This window comes from Lampris incognitus, chromosome 7, assembly GCF_029633865.1.
Source record: "Lampris incognitus isolate fLamInc1 chromosome 7, fLamInc1.hap2, whole genome shotgun sequence".
Taxonomy (NCBI): Eukaryota; Metazoa; Chordata; class Actinopteri; order Lampriformes; family Lampridae; genus Lampris; species Lampris incognitus.
The window spans coordinates 8,858,007-8,882,436 of NC_079217.1; the positions used below are offsets into that span (position 1 = coordinate 8,858,007).

Consider the following 24,430-nt stretch of genomic DNA (forward strand, 5'->3'; position numbering starts at 1 on the left):
CCTTTTTTAAATAATTACTACTACTACTACTACTACTTTCAGCTGCTCCCGTTAGGGGGCGCCACAGCAGGTCATCCGTTTCCATGTCTTCCTGTCCTCTGCATCTTCCTCTGTCACACCAGCCACCTGCATGTCCTCCCTCACCACATCCATAAACCTCCTCTTTGGCCTTCCTCTTCTCCTCTTCCCTGGCAGCTCCATATTCAGCATCCTTCTCCCAATATACCCAGCATCTCTCCTCCACACATGTCCAAACCACCTCAATCTTGCCTCTCTTGCTTTGTCTCCAAACCGTCCAACCCGAGCGGTCCCTCTAATATACTCGGTCCTAATCCTGTCCTTCTTCATCACTCCCCGTGAAAATCTTATCATCTTCAACTCTGCCACCTCCAGCTCCACCTCCTGTCTTTTCCTGAGTGCCACTGTCTCCAAACCATATAACATAGCTGGTCTCACAACCATCTTGTTAACCTTCCCTTTAACTCTTGCTGGTACCCTTCTGTCACAAATCACTCCTGACACTCTTCTCCACCCACTCCACCCTGCCTGCGCTCTCTTCTTCACCTCTCTACTGCACTCCTCATTACTTTGGACAGTTGACCCCAAGTTTAAACTCAAATGCCTTCATCACCTCTACTCCTTACATCCTCACCATTCCATTGTCCTCCCTCTCATTCACGCATAGGTATTCCGTCTTGCTCCTACTGACTTTCATTCCTCTTCTCTCCAGTGCATACCTCCACCTCTCCAGGCTCTCCTCCACCTGCCCCCTATTCTCGCTACAGATCACAATGTCATCCACAAACACCATAGTCCATGGAGACTCCTACCTGATCTTGTCCGTCAACCTGTCCATCACCATTGGAAACAAGAAAGGGCTCAGAGCTGATCCTTGATGTAATCCCACCTCCACCTTGAACCCATCTGTCATTCCAACCGCACACCTCACCATCGTCACACTTCCCTCATACGTATCCTGCACCACTCCTACATACTTCTCTGCAACCCCCGACTTCCTCATACAATACCACACTTCCTCTCTCGGCACCCTGTCATATGCTTTTTCTAAACCCACAAAGACACAGTGTACCTCCTTCTGGCCTCCTCTATACTTCTCCATCAACATTCTCAAAGCAAACATCACATCTGTGGTGCTCTTTTGTGGCATGAAACCATACTGCTGCTCGCTGATCGTCACCTCTCCTCTTAACCTAGCTTCTATCACTCTTTCCCAAATCTTCATGCTGTGGCTGATCAACTTTATACCTCTGTAGTTGCTACAGTTCTGCACATCGCCCTTGTTCTTGAAAATCGGTACCAGTATACTTCTTCTCCACTCCTCAGGTATCCTCTCACTTTCCAGGATTGTGTTAAACAGTCTAGTTAAAAACTCCACTGCCATCTCTCCTAAACACCTCCATGCCTCCACAGGTATGTCATCAGGACCAACTGCCTTCCCACTCTTCATCCTCTTCATAGCTGCCCTCACTTCCTCCTTGCTAATCCACTGAACTTCCTGATTCACTATTCCCACATCATCCAACCTTCTCTCTCTCTCTCTCATCTTCTTCATCCATCAGCCCCTCAAAGTACTCCTTCCACCTTCTCAACACACTCTCCTCGCTTGTCAGCACATTTCCATCTCTATCCTTGATCACCCTAACCTGCTGCACATCCTTCCCAGCTCGGTCCCTCTGTCTAGCCAATCGGTACAAGTCCTTTTCTCCTCCCTTAGTGTCTAACCTCTCATACAACTCACTATATGCCTTTGCCTTTGCCACCTCTTTCTTCACTTTACGCGGCATCTCCTTGTACTCCTGTCTACTTTCTTCATCTCTCTGACTACCCCACTTCTTCTTTGCCAACCTCTTCCTCTGTATACTTTGCTGTACTTCATCATTCCACCACCAAGTCTGCTCGTCTTCCTTCCTCTGTCCTGATGACGCACCAAGTACCTTCCTAGCTGTCTCCCTCACTATTTCTGCAGTGGTTGCCCGGCCATCTGTCATCTCTTCACTACCGCCCAGTGCCTGTCTTAACTCCCCCCTGAACAATGACCTTTTTTAAATAACTATCAACCATAAATATTGTGAATAATATTAAAAACTGAGGCGTTTTTAAAATACATTTTACAATGTTATTGCTGAAAAACTCCGAGGTGGCCTGGCTCAGTGTGACCGGTGAACGATACATCATATCTGCAGTTCAGCGAACAGAAGGCGAGTGTTAAGCTAACGAGGAGCCACGTGTGTGTGGCACGTGTCTGTGTGAGGACTGGAGTCGATCCCAGCAGGTCCTGTTTGGAAAGTAAGGAGCCCATCAGAGAGTCCCCACACTGACTAACTTGCATACAATTCATATGGGTGACACACAGTCTCCAATTCACCTGACATGCATGTCTCTACATGCATTGTGTAGGTGGATGTGGACATACCTGGCAATGTCTCCGACTCCATAGTAACAAATACAATTACACAATTTTTTAGTGCTTTTTTTGTTGTTGTTTTGAACCCCCCCCCCCCTTCTCCCCAATTGTATCCAACCAATTACCCCACTCTTCCGAGCCGTCCCGGTCGCTGCTCCACCCCCTCTGCCGATCCGGGGAGGGCTGCAGACTACCACATGCCTCCTCCGATACATGTGGATTCGCCAGCCGCTTCTTTTCACCTGACAGTGAGGAGTTTCACCAGGTGGGTGTAGCGCATGGGAGGATCATGCTATTCCGCCCAGCTCCCCCCTCCCCGAACAGGCGCCCCGACTGACCAGAGGAGGCGCTAGTGCAGCAACCAGGACACATACCCACATCCGGCTTCCCACCCGCAGACACGGCCAGTTGTGTGTAGGGACGCCCGTTGCATCATATCTGGACTCTGTGTGCATGTTTCAACAAGCATCAGTGTGGGTGAGTGTTTGTGTGCATTGTGAGTGAGTGGGTCCGTGGAAGGAGACCTGAGTGTGTGCAGTCCAGGTCAAAGCAACCCAGAAACTCCACATAGAGGGTCAAACCCAGGACCCTCTTGCTATGAAGCAACAGCGCTAACCGCTGACACCCCCGTCTCCCCCTCCGGCAGAAACATCACAACTGTTTTTACGTGAAATGTCTTGCACGCCTGCAGCCAAGGGAATCGAACTACAACGCAGACAGACAGATTTTACTGAGCTAGTGTTGGGAACACAAACACCTAACATTTTGTCATTTCACTTCGGTGCAGTCTTATGTGCAGGCTGCACCATGTTTTCAATGGCGGCATTTGACAATTAACACCTTTGGCGCATAATAAATGTTGTTTTCTGTCACAAGAATATGAGGTTAACAATTCAACAAGCCCTTTCACTCCCTTCAGATTTAAACTGAAAGTTCAAATGAATAATGATTAGTAACTCCCTGTGATACTTTCACGAAACACTTTGTATTAAAACACCTGGCATTATATGTACAACTTCTTGTCATTTTATTATATATGGCATGTTTTATGCGTGTAGTTGGTTTTTAACCAACCTGTCAAACCTTATTCAAACTAAACGCCTTTAAGGATATCAACAGAGGGCACAACTGGAAATGCAGTCAGGCCTTAGCGCTGTAATAAAGCAGTAAAATGATTTTGCAATGCATGCCAACAGTTACGCAACTCAATCTACAGTCTATGACAGTAACGACGGATAGAAGTTGCATTTCCTGCATGCAAACCTATATTTAAACCTCTAATTAATTTTAAGCATGTCATGCCATCCATCCATCCATTATCCAACCCACTTATCCTGCTCTCAGGGTCGTGGGGATGCTGGAGCCTATCCCAGCAGTCATTGGGTGGCAGGTGGGGCGACACCCTGGACAGACTGCCAGGCCATCACACAGGGCCGACAGATTATACACACACAGCCACACATATTCACACCTAGGGACGATTTAATACAACCGATTCACCTGACCTACATGTCTTTGGACTGTGGGAGGAAACCGGAGCCCCCGGAGGAAACCCACGCAGACACGGGGAGAACATGCAAACTCCACACAGAGGACGACCCGGGACGACCCCCAAGGGTGGACAACCCCGAGGCTCGAACCCGGGACCTTCTTGCTGTGAGGCGACCGCGTTAACCACTGCGCCACCGTGCCGCCATGTCATGCCAGTCAAATTACTCAAACCTACGCTGAAACGGAATAAAATACTTGTGAATTTGTGAAAAATGGGAGCAAAACTGCTGCCAACAAGTCCTACGTGTCCCGAAGCTAAATAAAAATCCAACTACAACTTGGAAATAAAGTCAAGATGTCCCAAAAGTGTATTCCTGTAACAACCCTGGCCGTATAGATATTGTAAAATGCTGATGGCTCACAAGAGTAGTCCCACATTTAGTGTTGATATCCACAACATTCAGGCCGACTCTATTTGCATTTCGTGTCCAAATGAAGCAGAGCAGCGTACTCACCTTTGAAAGATGACGTGAACAAACGGGCGTCCAGTGCTGTGATGACAAACACAAAAGTGTAAAGAAATCAGCAGTCAACATGACACTAACAAAAAGCATGTCATTGACCAGGTGGGCACTTATTTATTTATTTGGCTCCCCCTCCCCCCTTTTTCTCCCCAATTGTACTTGGCCAATTACCCCGCCCTTCCAAACCGTCCCGGTCACTGCTCCACCCCCTCTGCCGATCCGGGGAGGGCTGCAGACTACCACATGCCTCCTCCATACACGTGGAGTCGCCAGCCGCTTCTTTTCACCCGACAGCGAGGAGTTTCGCCAGGGGGACGTAGTGTGTAGGAGGATCACGCTATTCCCCCCCAGTTCCCCCTCCCCCCCTGAACTGGTGCCCCGACCGACCAGTGGAGGAGAGGAGGCGCCAGTGCAGTGACCAGGACACACCCACATTCAGCTTCCCACCTGCAGACACGGCCAAATGTGTCTGTGGGAACGCCCGACCAAGCCGGAAGCGACACGGGGACTCGAACCGGCGATCCCCATGTTGGTAGGCAAGGGAACAGACCACCACGCCACCCGGACGCCCCAGGTGGACACTTTTTATCTCACAACGAGAAATGAAACAACAAACGAACAAGACGACGTGCGAAAGCGGCGTGGATACGACGTCGGTGAGTTGAAATACCTCACGGCGGCGTGCCGTTCAGGTCGACTGGGCGAATTCAGATTATTACCTGACGACACCACGTCTTCAAACGTCAGGGAGTTGCCGGGTCTGTTCAGGGTGCGCTGCTCCTTGTCCACCAGCTTCTCCATGGAGGCCATGGCGCTGTCGACAGCCGCTTCTTGGCCGACGGGTACGCTGAACTCAGACAGGTAGTAGGCTATCACGCTGCCCTCGCTGAACAGGGACGAGAAGAGGGGTAGCACTTTACAATGAGACATGATTTACACAAGTGTTTACGTGTGGTTAGTTTATCCACGGTCCATAACTCGTTTATCAAGTACGGGATGCGGAGGCGGCTACCGCGCCTGCGCCATGGTCACTTGCCAAAGCACCGAAATAAACGCATTCACTTTGGTGTTTTGGATTCAGAACTAAATGGCCATGAAGCAAAAGTTAGCTGCTAAGCTAAAGCTTTAAATGTTCACTGGGCTTGCTAGTGATTCGGTGTGTTTCTATGGTTACAGCATACGGATTTAGAACAAGGGGCATCCGGGTAGCGTAGAGGGGCATCCGGGTAGTGTACCGGTCTACAGACACAACTGGCCATGTCTGCAGGTGGGGAGCCGGATGTGGGTGGGCGTCCTGGTCGCTGCATTAGCGCCTCCTCTGGCCGGTCGGGGCGCCTGTTCTGCTAAGTCCCCCTGGTGAAACTGCTCAGTGTCAGGTGAAAAGAAGCGGCTGGCGACTCCGCATGCATCGTAGGAGGCATGCGGTAGTCTGCAGCCCTCCCCAGATCGGCGGAGGGGGTGGAGTAGCGACCGGGACGGCCCGGGAAGAGTGGGGTACTTGGCCAAATGAATTTAGAACAGTCGAGCTACGTGTGCATTAAACAGTTTTACTGCACACTCTCCAGCCAATCACAAACCAGTATTCAATGTGACCACGGTTATAAATGTGTTATAACTCGGTAATAAGATCGTACAATATACAACATATTGATAAAAGATACTTTTGGGGTTGTCAGCTTGGGAGCCCACACTGGGGAAAGTCTCCATAGACATTCTCTCGGGAAAGCACCTGATTAGCCACTGCCTAACCTTAACCACTGTGACTGTAGCTGCCATCACTTCTGCACAACAAAAGGCTTTTGCGTGCTCATTGTACAACATTCTGAAGTTGTGTTTCAACTTGTGTTACTTGTACACCGCTCAAAGAGAAAGTGAATCGGCAGGGCTCGCAGGTCACATGGCTTCCGATTCTCTCGGAGTTATGATAAAATGTCGGCTCTCAACCTGAGAACCCAAAAAGCCTCTCTGATAATGTGGTCTAACATGTTATTACCGATTTATAACGTATCCATAAATGAGTTATCAACCGTTAATATGTAATTAGTAACCACCTATCAACCCTTTACAAGGTGTGCCTTATTGTAAAGAGGTACCATAGGAGGTTTAGATGAACAGGTGTATCGCTATAACTACTCTCCTAAACTCATATCATTAAGATCTATTTAATTATGTTTTTCTATATCCATGTCTTAGATCGGGGGTGTCAAACTCCAGGCCTCGAGGGCCGCAGTGTCTGCAGGTATTTGTTGCAACCGTGCACTACACCACCTGATTTAACTAATTAGCTCACCTCCTGGATCAAGGAGGGAAAGGAACTCGTTTAATCAGGTGGTGCAGTGCACGGTTGCAACAAACACCTGCAGACACTGCGGCCCTCGAGGCCTGGAGTTTGACACCCCTGTCTTAGATAGATGTTGTCATTTTTCATTTCTAAGCTTCCTTTTTTCCTGTGTGGTGACTGTCCCCTCTCTTGGAGAAGCAACGCTGACTGGTTGTTTAGCTGATCAAACATGCTGAAGAGGGGGGGCCGGCGGCGGCTATAAATGCATAACCAAAATCCCGCGCTCTTGTCATCCCACGGACGGCGTTATCATAAGCGGTTCTTGATATTTAATGAAGATTGCCTTTGCAGGTGGAGAAACTGAATTCCACGTTTACTGTGTCTGGGACACAGTAAACACCGGACACACCGGCGTTTGAATTCCCTGTGTTGTATGCCAAGCATGTCAACAGCACAGGTTAAAAAAAATAAATAAATAAAAATATGTTGGCGTGGATTTAACATATTCATGTCGAAGCTGATTCTCGAAAACAGGAAGCGTGTCAGATTACAGGTGCCAAAAACTTCTCAAACAAGCGTCACGAGTGTCTTTAGATTAGATGGCAATTTTATTCACCCCTGTGGCACAAGTGACTTGCCACAGATGTAAACTGTTAAGCTGGAAGAGTGCACTCACTAGAGAGCAGATCCCCGCCAGGCGTATCGCTCCTTCGCTGGTGCTCAGGCTTAGGCGACAAACCAGCTGAGGAGTCAGCCCTCAGTTACAGTATAAAACACATTTTTCAAAGGTTTTAAATGACCGCAACCAATATATGTCCTTGATCATACAGTCATAGCTGTGCACAGACATTGTTAGGCTGACAGGCCCGGTAGTATGGAGGTTAGCAGCGGACAGATACCACACACAGACACACACGGACAGAAAAACCAGTGTTTTTCCTGTCATTATAGGACTTTTGTGCAGTGCCCAAGTGGACCGAACGGAAATATGGAGAAAAACATTTTTAAATATCCACTGTTCCAGCTAAAAAAAAATATATATATATCTAATAAGTACATTTTGCCTGTCAGTCTGGGGATGTGCAGCCTCCTAGGTGGACCCTCGCATGAAAGTGACCAAGTCTAATATGAACTTGCACTTTCCAAATAAGAAAAGGTTTGCTCTGCACCCATTACGGTCTGAAGCTAACGCTGTCTTTATTTTCATAATACAATAAAAAAATATAATAAAGCTGGGTGAACCGTTTATGATTGCGCATGTGCGACTCACATCTACGGTTGACTCAGATCAAGCAGCTACAAGAATATGCTACACTTCCTCTTTTTTTAATTTTTTTTTGTGGCTTTCTCCCCCCCTTTTTCTCCCCAGTTGTACTTGGCCAATGACCCCACTCTTCCAAGTCATCCTGGTCGCTGCTCCACCCCCCCCTCTGCCGATCCGGGGAGGGCTGCAGACTACCCCATGCCTCCTCCATACATGTGTAGTCACCAGCCACTTCTTCTCACCTGACAGTGAGGAGTTTCACCAGGGGGGCGTAGCGCGTGGGAGGATCACGCTATTCCCCCCCAGAACAGGTGCCCCGACTGACCAGAGGAGGCGCTAGTGCAGCGACCAGGACACATACCCACATCCGGCTTCCCACCCCCAGACACGGCCAATTGTGTCTGTAGGGATGCCCGACCAAGCCGGAGGTAACACGGGGATTCGAACCGGTGATCCCCGTGTTGGTAGGCAACAGAATAGACCGCTAAGTACGCTACCCAGATAACCTAACACTTCCTCTTTTGACTGCAACCTAGAGAAAGGTGTTGCTTTATAACGTTCGATTTGTTTGGATTATCAAATTCTTTTAATAACTTTTGATCATTCACATCTACGGTTGACTGGGATTGGGCAGCAACAAAGAGCAGTGTTGGTAGAGCGAGCTAGAGAGTGACTGAAGAGAGGGAGTGGTGATAGCAACACGCACGCACACACATGCACATATACACACACACACATGACCAACAGACTTAAATTGTTATGTTACAGATTCAAGATCTTAAATTTCACCAAAAAAAAAAGAAGAAAGAAATTCCTGGATAAATCATATGCTAATGACTGACTCATCCCTCTAAACATCATCATCATCATCATACCTGAAAGCTACGACCGTAGAACCAACATAGTATTTGGCCAGCTGAGGCGTCTTGGAATAGATGGATTTTAGCTAGGAGAGAAGAGAGGAGAGGATCACGTGACGTGAGCGAGTGATTTTTGAAATGGAGAAAATAAATCATTGACGGAGGTGCAGCATATCCTCCATCTCATTTCATTTAGGTACGCTCACCTGGGAAGTCACCTGCTTGGCCAGCGCTTTGAACTCGCTGCTGGTGGAGTTCTCATAGGCGTCCTCAAAGACCTGGTTGGTGATCCGAATGGAGCCGCTGTACATCCTCTTAGAGCGCACGTCCTTACGGACTGAAAGGTCACATAGGCAGACAGCATGAACTTCTGACCTACGGTACCACAGACTCACTTTCCCGCATAGGGATACGCATTACATTTAGACCTGAGTGAGATTGTTTAGATGCTCTTGTGTTATTTATTAGGGCCCTTTCACCCTTATGTTGTTCAGTCCGGACTTTCAGACTTTCCAGAAAAGTCCGAACCAGATTGCCAGGTGTGAAACCTCTTGGACCAGGGTACAGGGATCAAAGACTCGGTCTTTGGTCCAAGCTCAGATCCTTTCACACTTGAAAGTCCAAACCAAGGTCTGAACCAGAGTCTGGTTCTGCTGCTTTCACATCTGTTATTTTATAGTCACATTAGGTTCAGGATCTGAAAGTCCGAACCTTTGATTTCACATTAGACATTCATGAACCTTGGTCTGAACCGAGACTACCTCCTGAGCTTGGACCAAAGACCGAGTCTTTGATCCCTGTACCCTGGTCCAAGAGGTTTCACACCTGGCAATCTGGTTCGGACTTTTCTGGAAAGTCTGAAAGTCCGGACTAAATGCCATAAGTGTGAAAGGGCCCTCGGTTCAGACCGAGGTTCATGAATGTCTAATGTGAAATCAAAGGTTCGGACTTTCGGATCAATCATAGGAAGTGCTAAAACAAACACAAACAGTAACACCTAGCAACAGCGAGCGCTCCTAGCAACAGCGAGCGCGCCTGGCGGCAACAACGAGCCAAAAATTCAAGTCAAGGTCCGCTGGTATGAAAGCAAAAGTCCTGAACCTAATGACTATAAAATAACAGATGTGAAAGCACCAGAACCAGACTCTGGTTCTGACCTTGGTTTGGACTTTCAAGTGTGAAAGGGACCTAAGACTCTCTTCCACCCGGACTCCCCGTGTCAGGAGAACTTCAGCTATTTTTTCCAGTTTGCATGTAGTTCCCTAAACTGTTTACTTGCTGATCCTTTGGTTGCCTTTGTGCCGTCCTCTCCTATGACTTATGAAATAGTCCATTTTCAGTGCCACACCCAACCTTGTTTTCCCCACCATCTCGATTTTAAACCCTCTTTTCTTCTGAGGTGAGGCATACTTTTAAACCCCCTTAAGAGTTTCTTGACTCACCTACACGTCACACTTTTTTCCACTTCCACCACTTACTGGTACTGACAAACTAGACCAAGACCTGGAGCAGTGACCTCCACTTCATCAAAAACAACCTGGGTTTGTTTTTTTAACCCACAAACCCCCCAAGGAGGACAAAGTTAAGGGTATGTGTGTCTTCACTCTCATTTTACCCTCGTTTATGCCTGTTTTTTTGCTCTGTAATGTATATGATAAGGGGATGATGGGCTGTACAAGTACTGCTGTCAGCTACCAGGCCGATACCAGACTAAAATGGAGTACCGGTAACAAAGATTTTACCCAATATTAAAATCCATCACCAACAGCCATGAGCAACAAATGGCTTGATTTACTGCATTTTTGGTGCATGGAAGAGAGTGTTTATCTAATGGCTGAAACCCCCCCCCGATTCTTACTTTGCCCAGCAAAAGTAATGGATGGGCACACGGTATCGGCTGATATGTAAAGATTTGTACTCAGAATCAGTGAAAAACTGACTTACAGTGGAAATGCCAGACCAGCAGGCCGGTCATAAGTGCGACAACCGCGGCGAAGATCACCACGCCGATGACGGCCCCGACCCGCCCGGGTCCCTTCTTTTTCTCTAGCTTTTTGGTGTCCGACGCTGGCAAGAACTGGACGGAGGTGTCCCAGTCTCTATCCTGTAATGTAGACAGAAGGGACCGTTACAAAAAGTGAATTGATGATTAGTTTATTGTGCGTCCAGCTGCTTAACCAAGATGGAAACTGGTTTATAATTCCGCTACCCCCCACCCCCCACCCTCATAATTGACACTTTCAAATCCCGCTTAAAGGCCCATCTGTATTGCCTCGCTTACGAGTCTACCTGAGACGCCCTTCGTTTGCCTTGTGTAGTCCTGTCCATGTTTTCTGTGTTACATTTTCATTTTATCTACTCTCCTTTTACTGACGTTAAACAGCCCCTTCCATCCATCCATGATCCAAACCGCTTATCCTGCCCATCCATCCATCCATGATCCAAACCGCTTATCCTGCTCTCAGGGTCGCGGGGATGCTGGAGTCTATCCCAGCAGTCACTGGGCGGCAGGCGGGGGGGCACCCTGGACAGGCCGCCAGACCATCACACAGGGCCCACACACACACATTCACACACATTCACACCTAGGGACAATTTAGTACGGCCGATCCACCTGACCTACATGTCTTTGGACTGTGGGAGGAAACCGGAGCCCCCGGAGGAAACCCACGCAGACACGGGGAGAACATGCAAACTCCACACAGAGGATGACCTGGGACGACCCCCAAGGTTGGACTACCACACTTTTTAAATGCATTATTGTACAGCATTTTGGTCAATGTTGGTTGCCTTTAAGTGTGCCCTACATAACCTTGACTTGACATTCAAAGCAAAAAAAAAAAAAACATCACAGAACTCAGACAACATTTTACAGATTGGTGAAAAGCCTGCAGGGTTGTGTACATTTGCACGCCTGTAATAATAGAAAGTATGAAGATCTCCCCATTCATTTCTATCCTACGAAAAGGCAGACAGACAAAGCCCTCCTCAAGAAAATACTATTTACTAACGCCCCTTTCCCACCACATGGCACCGGCTCGACTCGCTTCTGTGTCGCTTTCCATGCATTGATTTTTGGTACCCGCTCCAGTTTTTTTTGGAACCTCGACAAAGGTGGTACCAGAAAAGTGGTGACAGTTACCAAAAAGCTGGTACTTTCCAGTAATGGAAAATAAAAAAAGGGAGAGTCGAGTCGAGTCGAGCCGGTACCATGGAGTGGAAAAGGGGCACAAGTGCCCAAGTGCATAAACACCTTCAGAAGTACATAAACAACTCAATATTTGACGTAGCGTCCTGTAGTCAGACAATATTCATACTTTGCTTGAATGTATTTTTGCAATAATTCGACATACATAAAATGGTAGTTTTTTCCATCTACCCCGATCATGATGCTTCCCCCCCCCCCCTTTGGAGATGAGAGCTCAGTGTCTTCACTACACAACCGGGGATAAGGGAGAGCAGCGTTTTTAGGACTGGGTGGGAATGTGTATCAATGTGTGTGAATGAACAACTGTGCAGCAAAACGTGTCCCTCAGAAAAATGAAAGAAAGAAAAAATCAATAATACAAAAAGTTTTGAGTTCTTGGAGTTGGACGCTCGAGGGGAACAAAATATGAATCCGTTTTACGGTCGAAATCTGCCTCCCGGATAAATAAACTAGAGGAGCGCACGCAGGAGGGGGGCAGATCTCCACCAGGCGTATGCAGCTCCCCTGCTCTGGTGTCAGGGGTGGCATCCAGCGCTTTACCCCTGCCCCCGCCCATAGGGTTAGTGGTTGTGTCACTATCCGACATACAATTTAGCCAAATCAGTATGCGAACTGACAAGGCCATAACGGACTGGTCGAGACTCCTCCATACGTGAACGGCCCGGATTAAAAATGGCCGCCATTGGTGCTGTGCCCTCACAGGGCACTGATGGAAACTACAAAATCCACCGTGGCGACCCCTGAGAAACATGGAATAAGCCAGAGGAGGAGGAGGAGGAGGAGGAAGATGATGATTAGGATAATAGACTTCTGCACAGCGCCCAAGTCAACTGAACAGGAAATATAGATTAAGAAGCGGTTACTATGCAGCGCTCAGGCTACGATATCTAGCCAATAGAAACGTGTTGCCTGTCAGGCTGTGGCTGTGCAGCCTCCTCGGCGGTCCCTCGCACAAATGCAACCGAGTCTGACAGGAAATGACAGAGAGCAGGCCGTCGTAATTTCGAAGCCCTTACTAAAAGGCGTCAAGCGTGTGTAACCGTGGTGGTGGTTTTCATGCTATAACATGAACACAGGTGAATGGCTGCTTTGCTGACTGACTTTCACTCATAAAACGATGGTAAGAAATTGGGGTATTTTTTCTCTCTCGTAGCTACTGAGATGATTTCCAGCTGTGACCGACTAATCCTACAGCTGGAATTGTATTTTCATAGCGGCGTTTTAACACCGGAGACTATGGGCCACGTGGGCGCGGCGGCGAGGTGAATTATTACCCAGGGTTCCTCCAGTTCTCCCGTGCCGAGATCACCGGTGAATGATTTGCCGGCTTGCGAAATACAGCCGACGTCTCGATCACTTCCAAGACTCGTACCCGCACACATAATGTTCTGGTTCTGACACTGCCGCGGCCCGAGCTGGCTGGACGGTGTGAGTGGTGCATGCGCCGGCTGACTCAGAGCGGGCGGCGGCAGAGAGCAGCGTTGGTCGAGCGAGCTAGAGAGCGAATGAAGAGAGGGCGAATGCATAATAAACATAACAGATAGTAAACACCACAGAGGGACAGTTGGACTGATGTGTCGGCTTCTTTTGTGTTGAGGGCCTTGCAGGCATGACTCATGGCTCAGTAGGTCTAACAGGAGGTGGGGTGGGGTTGGGCGAAAGAGTTGGTTTGTGTGAAATGTTGTCAAACCTGCTCGGTAAAAAAAAAAGCAGCAGCAGCAGCAGCTAAGGGACCTTTGCTGTGACACCGCTGCAGACCTGGAAACTGTGCGAACTATGCCACGGCTTTTGGGAGCTCACTTTTTGTTGTTTATTACGGGGGGGGGTACTTGCACGTGCCTCAGAGAGATGTGACTCCGGTTGCAAAGAAAAATGCATAGCCGCAAGCACGGAGGCCTACTTGCTGCACGTCAGCACACCTGATTTAAAGGAAATGTGAAGGTGCTGCGGCGGGGGCGCCATCTTGTTAGGAGTGCGCTCTGCTGGGCGTTTAAAGAAAATTAGCAAGAGCCTTAACAAAGCAATCTGTGAGCGATCTGTTCACGGAAAACACCCAAAATAAATGTTATTTTGCCTCATGTAATGGGGCCCGGCTTCATCGTCTTGTAGCTCCATGTCGCCTGGATGAGGCGAGCCGTGAATTCGACGACAGCAACACAACATAATCAGTCAACGACCACATCAAACCGCCACACGGGTACCGGAACCAAACATCGCAGTGTGCTACAAGTCCAGAGGTTTCAGCATCTGGACAAAGTCTGATTCTGGCGTTCGCTTTGCGAGACTGTCGATCCCAGACTGATAAACCGACTGCGGTTGATCTCGTCCCTGCCCTGAAGCAGGTCAGCGTCTCGAAACAGGCCCAGGGACACGTGCTGCTCTCGGCCTTCGGTGTGGATTTACCTCCTCCCGCTTTCACGGCTGCCAGTGTATCAACAGCCTGCCGACCGGCGTCCACTAGAGACCCGTGTCTTTGCTGACGTTTCGGCGAGAGGCCCTGCAGCTCACGGTCTTGCACACAAGCCAGATCCAGTAAAAAACCCCCAGTTTGCGAGGCGTTTGTGTAGCTCCCGGGATTTCCTCCTTGCCGGTTCACCGCGAGACGCGTCCTCGCTCGCCGTTTTGAAGCGGCGCGCCAAAACGGGGGGTAGTTATTCCAGACCGCTTTTACGGTACTAAAACTACTCGCCACCCACCGGATGTTTGAATTATCTGTCCGATTCTCAAAATTTGCATATTTAGATCTGCAGCTGCTTCCTCGGGCGATCTCGCCTTCTTTGCAGACCGGCGGTGCAGCGAGGACAGCTTGGGGATAAAGCCCTCGGGGCGGTTACCTCCAGCGACCTCTTCGAGAGAGACGAGGACCGGCCAGTCGAGGCGCTGGGCCAGGCGACGCACGGACTGAATGTTTGGGAAGTCGTGTTTAAGCCTCGCAATCACTCCGGTGGTTCTGCCGGTGAGAACCGAAGCCCCGTCTGGGGCGATGCCGATGAGGTGTTTCCCCCTAAAACTCATCATCCACGTCATCCCGTGTGGCGAAAGCTCTGCCTCAAGCTGCCGTAAACTGTGCCCTGTGCCACTTCTGCAACGTCTAAAAATACATTGTCCACATCTCCTTCCCCCGCTCACGTCACATCTCACGCATATAACGAGACAGGCGCGTCCGTGTACTGGGCTTTCATCAGTGGTGACGCGGATTTGTCAACGTTTGCTGCGCAATATGGCCGACAATTTCAGCACGTGAGTGATCCGCCTTGTGCACGGCGCCACCGAGCTCCCGAAGCTTCATCAAAGCGGGGAGCGTTTTATAAGCCGGCCTTTCCTTGGCCACCATACAGGCGGATCCGGGTGAAGCTGCCGTTTCCTCCATTAACTGGGAATTGATCTCGAGCAGCTTGTTTGGCAGAATCTCCTTTTGCTCGGTTGCTGCGACTTTTCCGTGCTGTGCTACCACGACGTTTGTGGATGTTTTGTGCACAGCTGGATCTGTGCATGGCTGCTCTGCACACTGTGCATCCCAAGCTCCCACCCTTCACGAACAGCCATGTGTCACGAGTCTTCCCTTCCCTCCACTGCTGGCTGGTCCAGTTAGGCGGCGGCGGAGAGGGGCAGGTGGGGTTAGCATCATCGGCTCTCCTCTTTCGAGCTGTTACCCCCATCTCCAGCTTCTTCCGTCGGCTTGGCCTGCGTCGTCACACCGGGCGGTGGCGGGTTCGTGCTGACAGCAATCCCGGCAGGTGGAGCATCAGCATCGGTTGTAGAAGACGCCTCTTGCTCTGGCTGCTCTTCAATTGACTTAGATTTTTTTTACCCATCCATCCATCCATTATGTGGGGTCGCCAGCCGCTTCTTTCACCCGACAGAGAGGAGTTTCGCCAGGGGGACGTAGCGCGTGGGAGGATCAAACCCTCACCTGCATAAGTGGGCCAAAAATAACCCAGTGAGGTCGTCTTCTTGCCATATCTTTGCTATGAAAAATTGTTATCTACTCCGGTATTTTCGCAATGTGTGTCTGGTGTGCGGTGTGTGTCTGTGTGAGAGTCTATAAACGGCCAAACTAAAGCACTTGGGGCCTTGATTCTTTCTGGAGGTTATTGGGGATGATCGGGGGCACCTATAAAAATAGCAGAACATTCATTAAAATTATGCATAATTATGCATAAATATGCAAAATGTGCACTTTTCTAAAAATGGCTAAGAACCACTTTTCTAGGCATTTCAGATGATTATGAACATCTTTGATTTTTTCCCCTATATAAATTTTTTTTTCTGGGACTTAGAAATGTTTTGGCATTATGCAAAATATGCATTTTTGCAAAAATGCACTTATGATCCTCATTTATTTTTAGAGGTGGTAGGTATTGTTCCAGAGAGGACCAGAAAAATAGCAGAAAATTAAAATAATTATAATAATTATGCAAAAATATGCATTTTCTAAAAATGGCTAAAAACCACTTTTCTCGGCATTTCAGATGATTCTGAGCATCTGGGGGGAGGGAGTTAGAGTGGGGGGGGCGGTTTAGGGGCAGGGGGAAGGCGGTTAGCTGGCAGGATGAAGAGGAGGGGGATTTAGACGGGTGGATAACCAAACCGCTACATTGTAGCGGGGTTCTTCTAGTCGTTTCATATTCTAGCTATTCCTCAAAAAACATGTTTTTGATATCACGCCATTTAAATTTCTAACTTACCTTTTATACATTTGAAAAAATTGCAGTTTTTGTATTACTACCCCCAAGCTTCCATAAGTGGGTCAAACATGACCTGCATGCATTGCCTGTGGAGCGTCATGGGAACACCTTTGATTCTTATCAACTGTGACTGTCAGGAGTACATTTACTGTGGACCACACAGACTGGTTCAGAAGGGTCACCCCTCAGTCAGACTATTTTACACAACAAGATCTGATTCATGTATCACTATCACCACTCAGCTCTTTTTCTACTTCCTACTTTTGGATTTGTGGCAATGAAAACCTACTTTGTACTTTGATCCCCCCCCCACTGCCTCTTGATGATCAAAGGTGTGCCTAATCTAAATACACTACACTTGACTTGCACTCTTGACTGTGAATACTATGTAGCAAATGTACTACGACTTCATACAGTACGACTATGATATGATTACTATGTAGCAAATGTACAATTACCACTTCATATATGATTACTATGTAGTAAATGTACTACTACTATCACTACATATAATATTACTATTTTTTTTACTATGTAGCGCTCTATGATGTCAGCTGTTAACATTCAAATTTACCTGCTACTGCTGACTCGCTTGTAAACTGCTTTGAATAGGAGTGAAAGTAAATGTACATGTACATGACATTCATTTGAGCATAGAAGACATGGGTACAAATACGGACAAAGACTTTCAAGTGGCGTTATTTTGTTTAGGCCTGCTATGGCAGAGGGGATGAAACTCCTAGCGAAGCTGTACCTACAGTCAGATGGAAGCAAATTGTAAAATCTAGGTTGAGGAGGCATATCCGAGGTCGTGTCATACAAGTTCTTTGCTGTTGAGGTCTGACAGATTGGGGTGGGCTGGCCGATGATATTGGAGGCAGTGTGTGTGTGTGTGTGTGTGTGTGTGTGTGTGTGTGTGTGTGTGTGTGTGTGTGTGTGTGTGTGTGTGTGTGTGTGTGTGATATGGTGTAATAATTTTCCATGCTGGCAGTGCCTGACATGAGAGATGGTACAGTAGCATGGGTTGAATTATGCCTTTATAGAGTAGTAATGGGAGGTGGGGAGGCAATAGAACATATTTACTGGCAGGGTTTAGGAAAATCAGTGGTGTGTTGACTGAAACCAAGTTTATGGTCCGAGGTGTGTTGAGGATATTTGAAGCGCTACACACCATCCCCACACTCTCAGTATTGATGGAAATGGAGTTATGGACTGTGCAGCGTAAACCGGGTCTGGAACATTTTCCATTAATGAAAATGGACAATACTGCCTCGGCCCAGTACAAAGAAGAGCCATGGTGGGGCGTCCGGGTGGCGTAGTGGTCTATTCCGTTGACTACCAACATGGTTGATGCATGCTCAATAATCCAGGCAAGAAAATCACAGAAAGTTGAATCAGTTCATCTGGACAGAACTGAACAGAAAGTGACCTCTTCAGTCTCAACTGACTGCAGGTATATCCACCTTTATGAACAGCACATCTATGTGACGAGGGAATGACCATCCCTGAACCGGGGGGGGGGGGGCTAGGCTAAGAGTACATCTGTCAGTGCTGTGATTGCAACTATTCCCCAATCCTCTGTGAGTAGTACACATGGCCAATGAACCCTAGTTAATGGTCACGACAATTTGCATATCAGAATCAGAAACATTTCATTTCATGCACTTGCGCATATGAAATGAAATGAAACATTGTTTCCTCCAGCCCGCAGCAGTGCAACACAAAGACAAAAAAACACATCTAAAAAAAAAAAAAAAATAATAAAAAATCCCTGTCCAAGAGGACGAACACCAGCCAGGATGACTGTCGGAACCGCTGCTCCGCATGGGCTAGCAGTTAGCTTAGCATATGAACCTGATCGCTGTTTTGGGTCGTTACGGCACCGTATTGTTTATAAGGGTGGGGACACCTGCAGTCAGCTGAGACCGAAGAGGTCATTTAGATGAGCGACGAAATGTTTCTCTCAATAAACGCCGTGTGCAGGTGAACTGCTTCACCTTCCCGTGAAATCAATAGAAAGCAAACCAAGCTTGAGCTCTGCTGTCCTGGAGATGTTTAAAAACCAAATACATAATGGCAGTAACGGCATTATCTTTACTCTGCCCCTGTCTGGAAGCAAACCAATGGGCTTAATTTGCTGTTCACGTCCGGTTTCAACACAGACACCACACATTTCTCAAAGCATTTCATCACTGCTGATGTAAGGAGCAGCTAGTCAAAATGAAATCATTGCTTTCAGCTGGGTGAGCTTTCTTAGGGGCAGGAATAATTACAGAGCTTTTCCCAAATCCTGTCAGGACCTATAGACTTCTTTACGGAGACACGTTTAAGACGATACCGGACATATTGTGGATCGATCCACAGTCTGTTCTCGACACACCCAGCGGGGGATTAAGGGTCCGGCTGCTTAATAATGACTCTCAAATCTCAGATAAAAAAATGAACCCGTCGGCCATTTTCAGGTCATCTGAAGTGACCAAGCCCTTCTCGGCTGGTTTCACGTTCACGGTAGTCTTCATCGAGTCCCATAGTCTCTTTAAATTAGAACTATTAAAATGTCCCCCTAAAATATAATTGTCGCATCCTGGCTACTCTCAGCTGCTGGCTCAATTCCTTCTGCACAGGTCTGAGTGCCACACGGTCCTGAGTTTTAAATGATTTTTTTTTCTGTTAATGCAGTCTTTTATCCGTTTTGTAGTGTTACAACTTCCTTTTTGGGGACCAGATTGTCTGTGCAAAAACATATCAAGTCTGTCAGTGGTTTTGTCTGTGTGCTGGCTATAGAAGAGATTCCAGGCAGTGCAGAGGAAGTGCAGCGCCTCCACGCTGTCATTTGACCACACAGCTGCTGTTTTGATATTTGGCTTGCAGCTACTCACAACTGGCTTGTAAATGGGGAGTAAGTACCCCATATTGTGATCAGATTTTGTTACAGGAGGCCTCAACATAGCAGTATAGACCCTTTGTACATTGCCATAACACTTGTCCAAAATGATATTGTTCATAACCAGGGAGCACCAGTTCTACCTTGCAGTGGTTAAAATCTCCAAGTATGAAAGGCCAGGGCTCCTGATGTGCGTTGCAACTGATCGTGCATACAGTCGGTTACGCAGCCCGCAGCTCTTGGACCATTTGCACCGCAAGGCACATGGGCTGTGCAGAGGATTCTACTACTACTTCCATCTGCTCCTGTTAGGGGTCATCACAGCAGATCTAACGTTTCTATTTCTTCTTCCTGTCTTCTGCATCTTCCTCTGTCACACCAGCCACCTGCATGTCTTCTCTCACCACATCCATAAACCTCCTCTTTGGAACTTCCTCTTCTCCTCTTCCCCTGGCAGCTCCATATTCAGCATCCTTGTCCCAATATACCCAGCATCTCTCCTCCACACATGTCCAAGCCATCTCAATCTTGCCTCTCTTGCTTTGTCTCCAAACCGTCCAACCGGAGCGGTCCCTCTAATACACTCGTTCCTAATCCTGTCCTTCTTCGTCACTCCCCAAAGAAAATCTAAGCATTTTCAACTCTGCCACCTCCTGCTGCGCCTCCCGTCTTTTCATCAGTGCCACTGTCTCCAAACCATATAACATAGCTGGTCTCACGCAAACCACTCCTGACACTCTTCTTCGCCTCTCTTCTGCACTCCCCGCTACTTTGAACAGTGGACCCCAAGTATTTAAGCTCATGCGCCTTCGTCACCGCTACACCTTGCATCCTCACCACTGTCCTCTCTCTCAGTCACACATAGGTATTCTGTCTTGCTCCTACTGACTTTCATTCCTCTTCTCTCCAGTGCATGCCCCACCTCTCCAGGCTCTCCTCAACCTGCCCCCTACTCTCGCTACAGATCACAATGTCATCCACAAACATCATAGTCTGCGGGGACTCCTACCTGATCTCGTCCGTCAACCTGTCCATCACCATTGCAAACAAGAAAGGGCTCAGAGCCGATCCTTGATGTAATCCCACCTCCACCCTGAACCCATCTGTCATTCCAACCGCACACCTCACCACTGTCATATTTCCCTCTGACATATCCTGCACCACTCCTACATACTTCTCTGCAACTCCCGACTTCCTCATACAACGCCACACCTCCTCTCCCGGCACCCTGTCGTATGCTTTCTCTAAATCTACAAAGACACAATGAAACTCCGTCTGGGCTGCACAGAGGATCATATTCCCAAATTCCCTGGGCAGGTAAAATGGTCTTAAGGATAAACAAAATAGCTCAATGTCAGGTTTGCATACCGTCCCTCTTGGACTGTCGGCACCACATTCACAGATATGGTGACCAATTGGTATGAAACATGTTAATTGACTCTTCTTTTATCTTAATCACTTACTCTTGTTGTGTACCATTATTTCAGCTGGATCTCAGCCCACGGTAGAGAAGAATTTAAAACATGCCATGACAGGGTGAAAGAAGCTGGAGGAATCCAGGTGCTGTCTCCACACTGGCCGTAACAGTATCCCTGCTATCTGGGGACCTGCAGTGCACAGACACAAGCCCAGGGACTCCCAGTCTTCTTCAACTCAGTGACCCTCAAGAGAAGAGCTGGTTTTACATTAGTCACCTATTTGTCACAGGTTTTGTCTCTTTTGCTCTACTGTAAGTAGCGGCGGGCAATATCGAAGATATCACGATCACAATTGTGATTTTACAGGACATTGATGTATTAGGATATCTGCCTACATATGCGAAAACATTGCATTTTAGATTCCAAATGAAATCTGCTACACTGGACTGCTGTTCACCGCGATGTAACGACGAGCATAGCATACAACCAAAACCAGTTTTCAAACTACACACCCTCAAATGTTTCAAGACCTCATTTGGAGAGAATTTCTGGATAATACAGCGTCCTTATGACTAAGTTGGACCACAAAAATTGCGCCTTTTGATGTGACACTATCTGAACTTCCTCCCGATACTGAAAGACAGTAGACAATAGTTACTGTCCGGCCCCGTCTGCAAGTGGACAGGCGTTTAAACCTGGGGTCTCAGAAAATGTTCTGCCACGGCGAACGGACTAGTAGAGAGTTTGTACAGATCTGTATTTTGCTGGGGACCCCCAGAAAGCCCCTCCAACCCCCACCGAGGGCTTTCCCTGGACCGCAGGCTGAGAAACTGTGGCAGGTCAATACGTGCAGACTCTCGCTGTTGACAAGGTCTAGTACTAGTATATAATGGTCACCATCACCGTCTAGATACAGCCGAGGATTCAGTATGGAATCGGAGGCGTTGCACAACAGAGAGAGCAGACCAACTTCTCTCAGTCTGGTCATTGCATGGTGGAAACACCGCACAGCACCCTGCTGGAGTCAGAGTCAACGACTGAACCAGCATAACAGAATAGATCATGGTGATTTTCTTGAGCCAGCATGAAAAGAGGATTAGGATTAAAAAAACGTCATAAGTTCTCGACGTGACAGTAAAGCAGTAACAGTTTTGTGCCTTGCGTCAACCCCCCTCAGTTGATGTCGTCACTGACACCGTGTTGGCTGCGTGCTGCGGGAAGCTGCCCGACCAGATTTGTCTGTTTCGTTCGTCGTTACGCTTTTAATACATTGTAACGAATTTACCCCACGTCGCATGGCTGACGACGTGGGGGGTCTGTACTGTAATGGTGGGTGGGACATGTGCTGCGTATAGTTTCCGCTCTTATTGTCTGACAGTTTCGGCATAAAGTTTCTCTCTGCCCCCCCCCCCCCCCCACACACACACACGCCCCCCCCCCCACAGACACCTGACAGAAACCGACTCGTCCCGTGACCCACAAACACACCGACAGACGTCCTCGTACCGACTTGGGTGTGTATCTCATGCCGCTGTCCATGTAGTCCATCACCCACCGGCGGCCGCGTCCAGCCCGACTAACGCTCCGAAACACCTCGGTCCTGCGGTCGGGGCGGGTTCTGCTGGTTCTGCTGGTTTCGGCGCGGCTTCCGAGGTGAGTCTGCAGGTGGTGGCCGAAGAGCTCCTGCGCTTTGTCAACGACCCTCCAGCCGCTCGAGCGCGCCAATTACGCAAAAATGGAACACCAATCAAACAATCAGGGGAACTTGTTGGTCGCGCGAACGCAAGCCCGTGAAGGAGGAGGCTGTCTCGAGGCCAAGCTGCTCTCGGATGTGCTCCTACGAGAACATGTCGGCTGCACGTATGACTTGAGGAGAGTGTTCCGGCAGCGTCACGCTGGGCGGACGTGTCTCCTGGGCGGCGATACTCGCCCACTTCCGGTTACCTGCCACAGGTGATCACGAGCTTGTAAACGTCAACGCTGCACTTATATATATGTATATATGTATATATATATATATATGTGTGTGTGTATATATATGTGTATATATATATGTCTATACTTAGCACAAAAAGTAAGGAGAAGTGTGTTTGGTAGATTATGTCTTTGTTGTAACAATGCTTCTTGGCAATAAATCTTACACCGTTGGAAAGCCTGTTTATTTGCCTTTTAAATGGCGCCACATTTGTAAGGAACATGTATTTGTGGGATGAGCAGCAGAGCAGAGTATGTGGGCTGCGCCCATGAAACGTTTACCAGATCTTCTCTGCCGATGCCAGACAGCTTATTTTGCTGCTGCTACTGACTCTTGTTTTGAGCCTCTGGTACCCCAGGTGCTGACAATCAGGTGCCTGGTATGAGATGTACTGTCAAGAAGCCAACAAAGACATGATCTACCAAACACACGTTTCCTTACTTTTTATGCTAAGTTTATATATGTGTGTGTGTGTGTGTGTGTGTGTGTGTGTGTGTGTGTGTGTGTGTGTGTGTGTGTGTGTGTGTGTGTGTGTGTGTGTGTGGACCCTGTATCTGTTTTCCTGTATCTGTGTTGATCTTCTGCTCCTCATTAGTTGAGCACTTATAACACCATTGACGGTTTCGGGAAAAAAACCCGCTATATATATTTCTATATATATATATATAGAGAGAGAGAGAGAGAGAGAGTCAGAGAGAGAGAAAGAGAGGAGAGAGAGAGAGAGAAAGAGAGGAGAGGGGGGGGGAGAGACAGAGAGAGAGAGGGGGGGAGAGACAGAGAGAGGGGGGGGGGAGACAGATATATAGAGAGAGACAGAGAGAGCGAGCGAGAGAGAGAGAGGTGGAGATATTTATATAGAGAGAGACAGAGAGAGCGAGAGGGGGAGAGAGAGGGGGGGGGGAGCGAGGGGGGGGAGAGATATATAGAGATAGAGAGACAGAGAGAGAGAGGGGGGGAGATATAGAGAGACAGAGAGAGGGGGAGAGAGGGAGAGACAGAGAGATATAGAGAGACAGATATATATATATATATATATATATATATATATATATATAGAGAGAGAGAGAGAGAGAGAGAGAGAGAGAGAGAGAGAGAGAGAGAGAGAGAGGGAGAGAGAGAGGGGGGGATATATACATATATAGAGAGAGAGAGACAGAGAGAGAAAGAGAGGAGAGAGAGAGAGAAAGAGAGGAGAGAGGGGGGGAGAGAGACACACACACAGAGAGAGGGGGGGGGGAGAGACAGAGAGAGGGGGGGAGAGACAGAGAGAGGGGGGAGAGACAGAGAGAGAGAGGGGGGGGGAGACAGATATATAGAGAGAGACAGAGAGAGCGAGCGAGAGAGAGAGAGGTGGAGAGAGATATATATAGAGAGACAGAGAGAGCGAGAGGGGGGGAGAGAGGGGGGAGAGA

General features: G+C 48.2%; 1 protein-coding gene across 1 annotated transcript in view; it reads right to left on the bottom strand.

Annotated features, from left to right (window-relative positions):
* The window catches only part of st14a (ST14 transmembrane serine protease matriptase a), a 55,903-nt gene extending 32,922 nt beyond the window's left edge, over nucleotides 1–22,981 (bottom strand). The window contains exons 1-6 of the mRNA XM_056283445.1: nucleotides 22,550–22,981; nucleotides 10,790–10,949; nucleotides 9,052–9,182; nucleotides 8,861–8,931; nucleotides 5,160–5,326; nucleotides 4,432–4,467 (exon numbers count right to left, since the gene is read on the bottom strand). Coding sequence (XP_056139420.1) covers nucleotides 4,432–4,467; nucleotides 5,160–5,326; nucleotides 8,861–8,931; nucleotides 9,052–9,182; nucleotides 10,790–10,949; nucleotides 22,550–22,591 — 607 coding nt within the window. The 5' untranslated portion in view covers nucleotides 22,592–22,981. The remainder of the gene's footprint in view (nucleotides 1–4,431; nucleotides 4,468–5,159; nucleotides 5,327–8,860; nucleotides 8,932–9,051; nucleotides 9,183–10,789; nucleotides 10,950–22,549) is intronic.
* Between the last annotated feature and the right edge of the window lie 1,449 nt (nucleotides 22,982–24,430).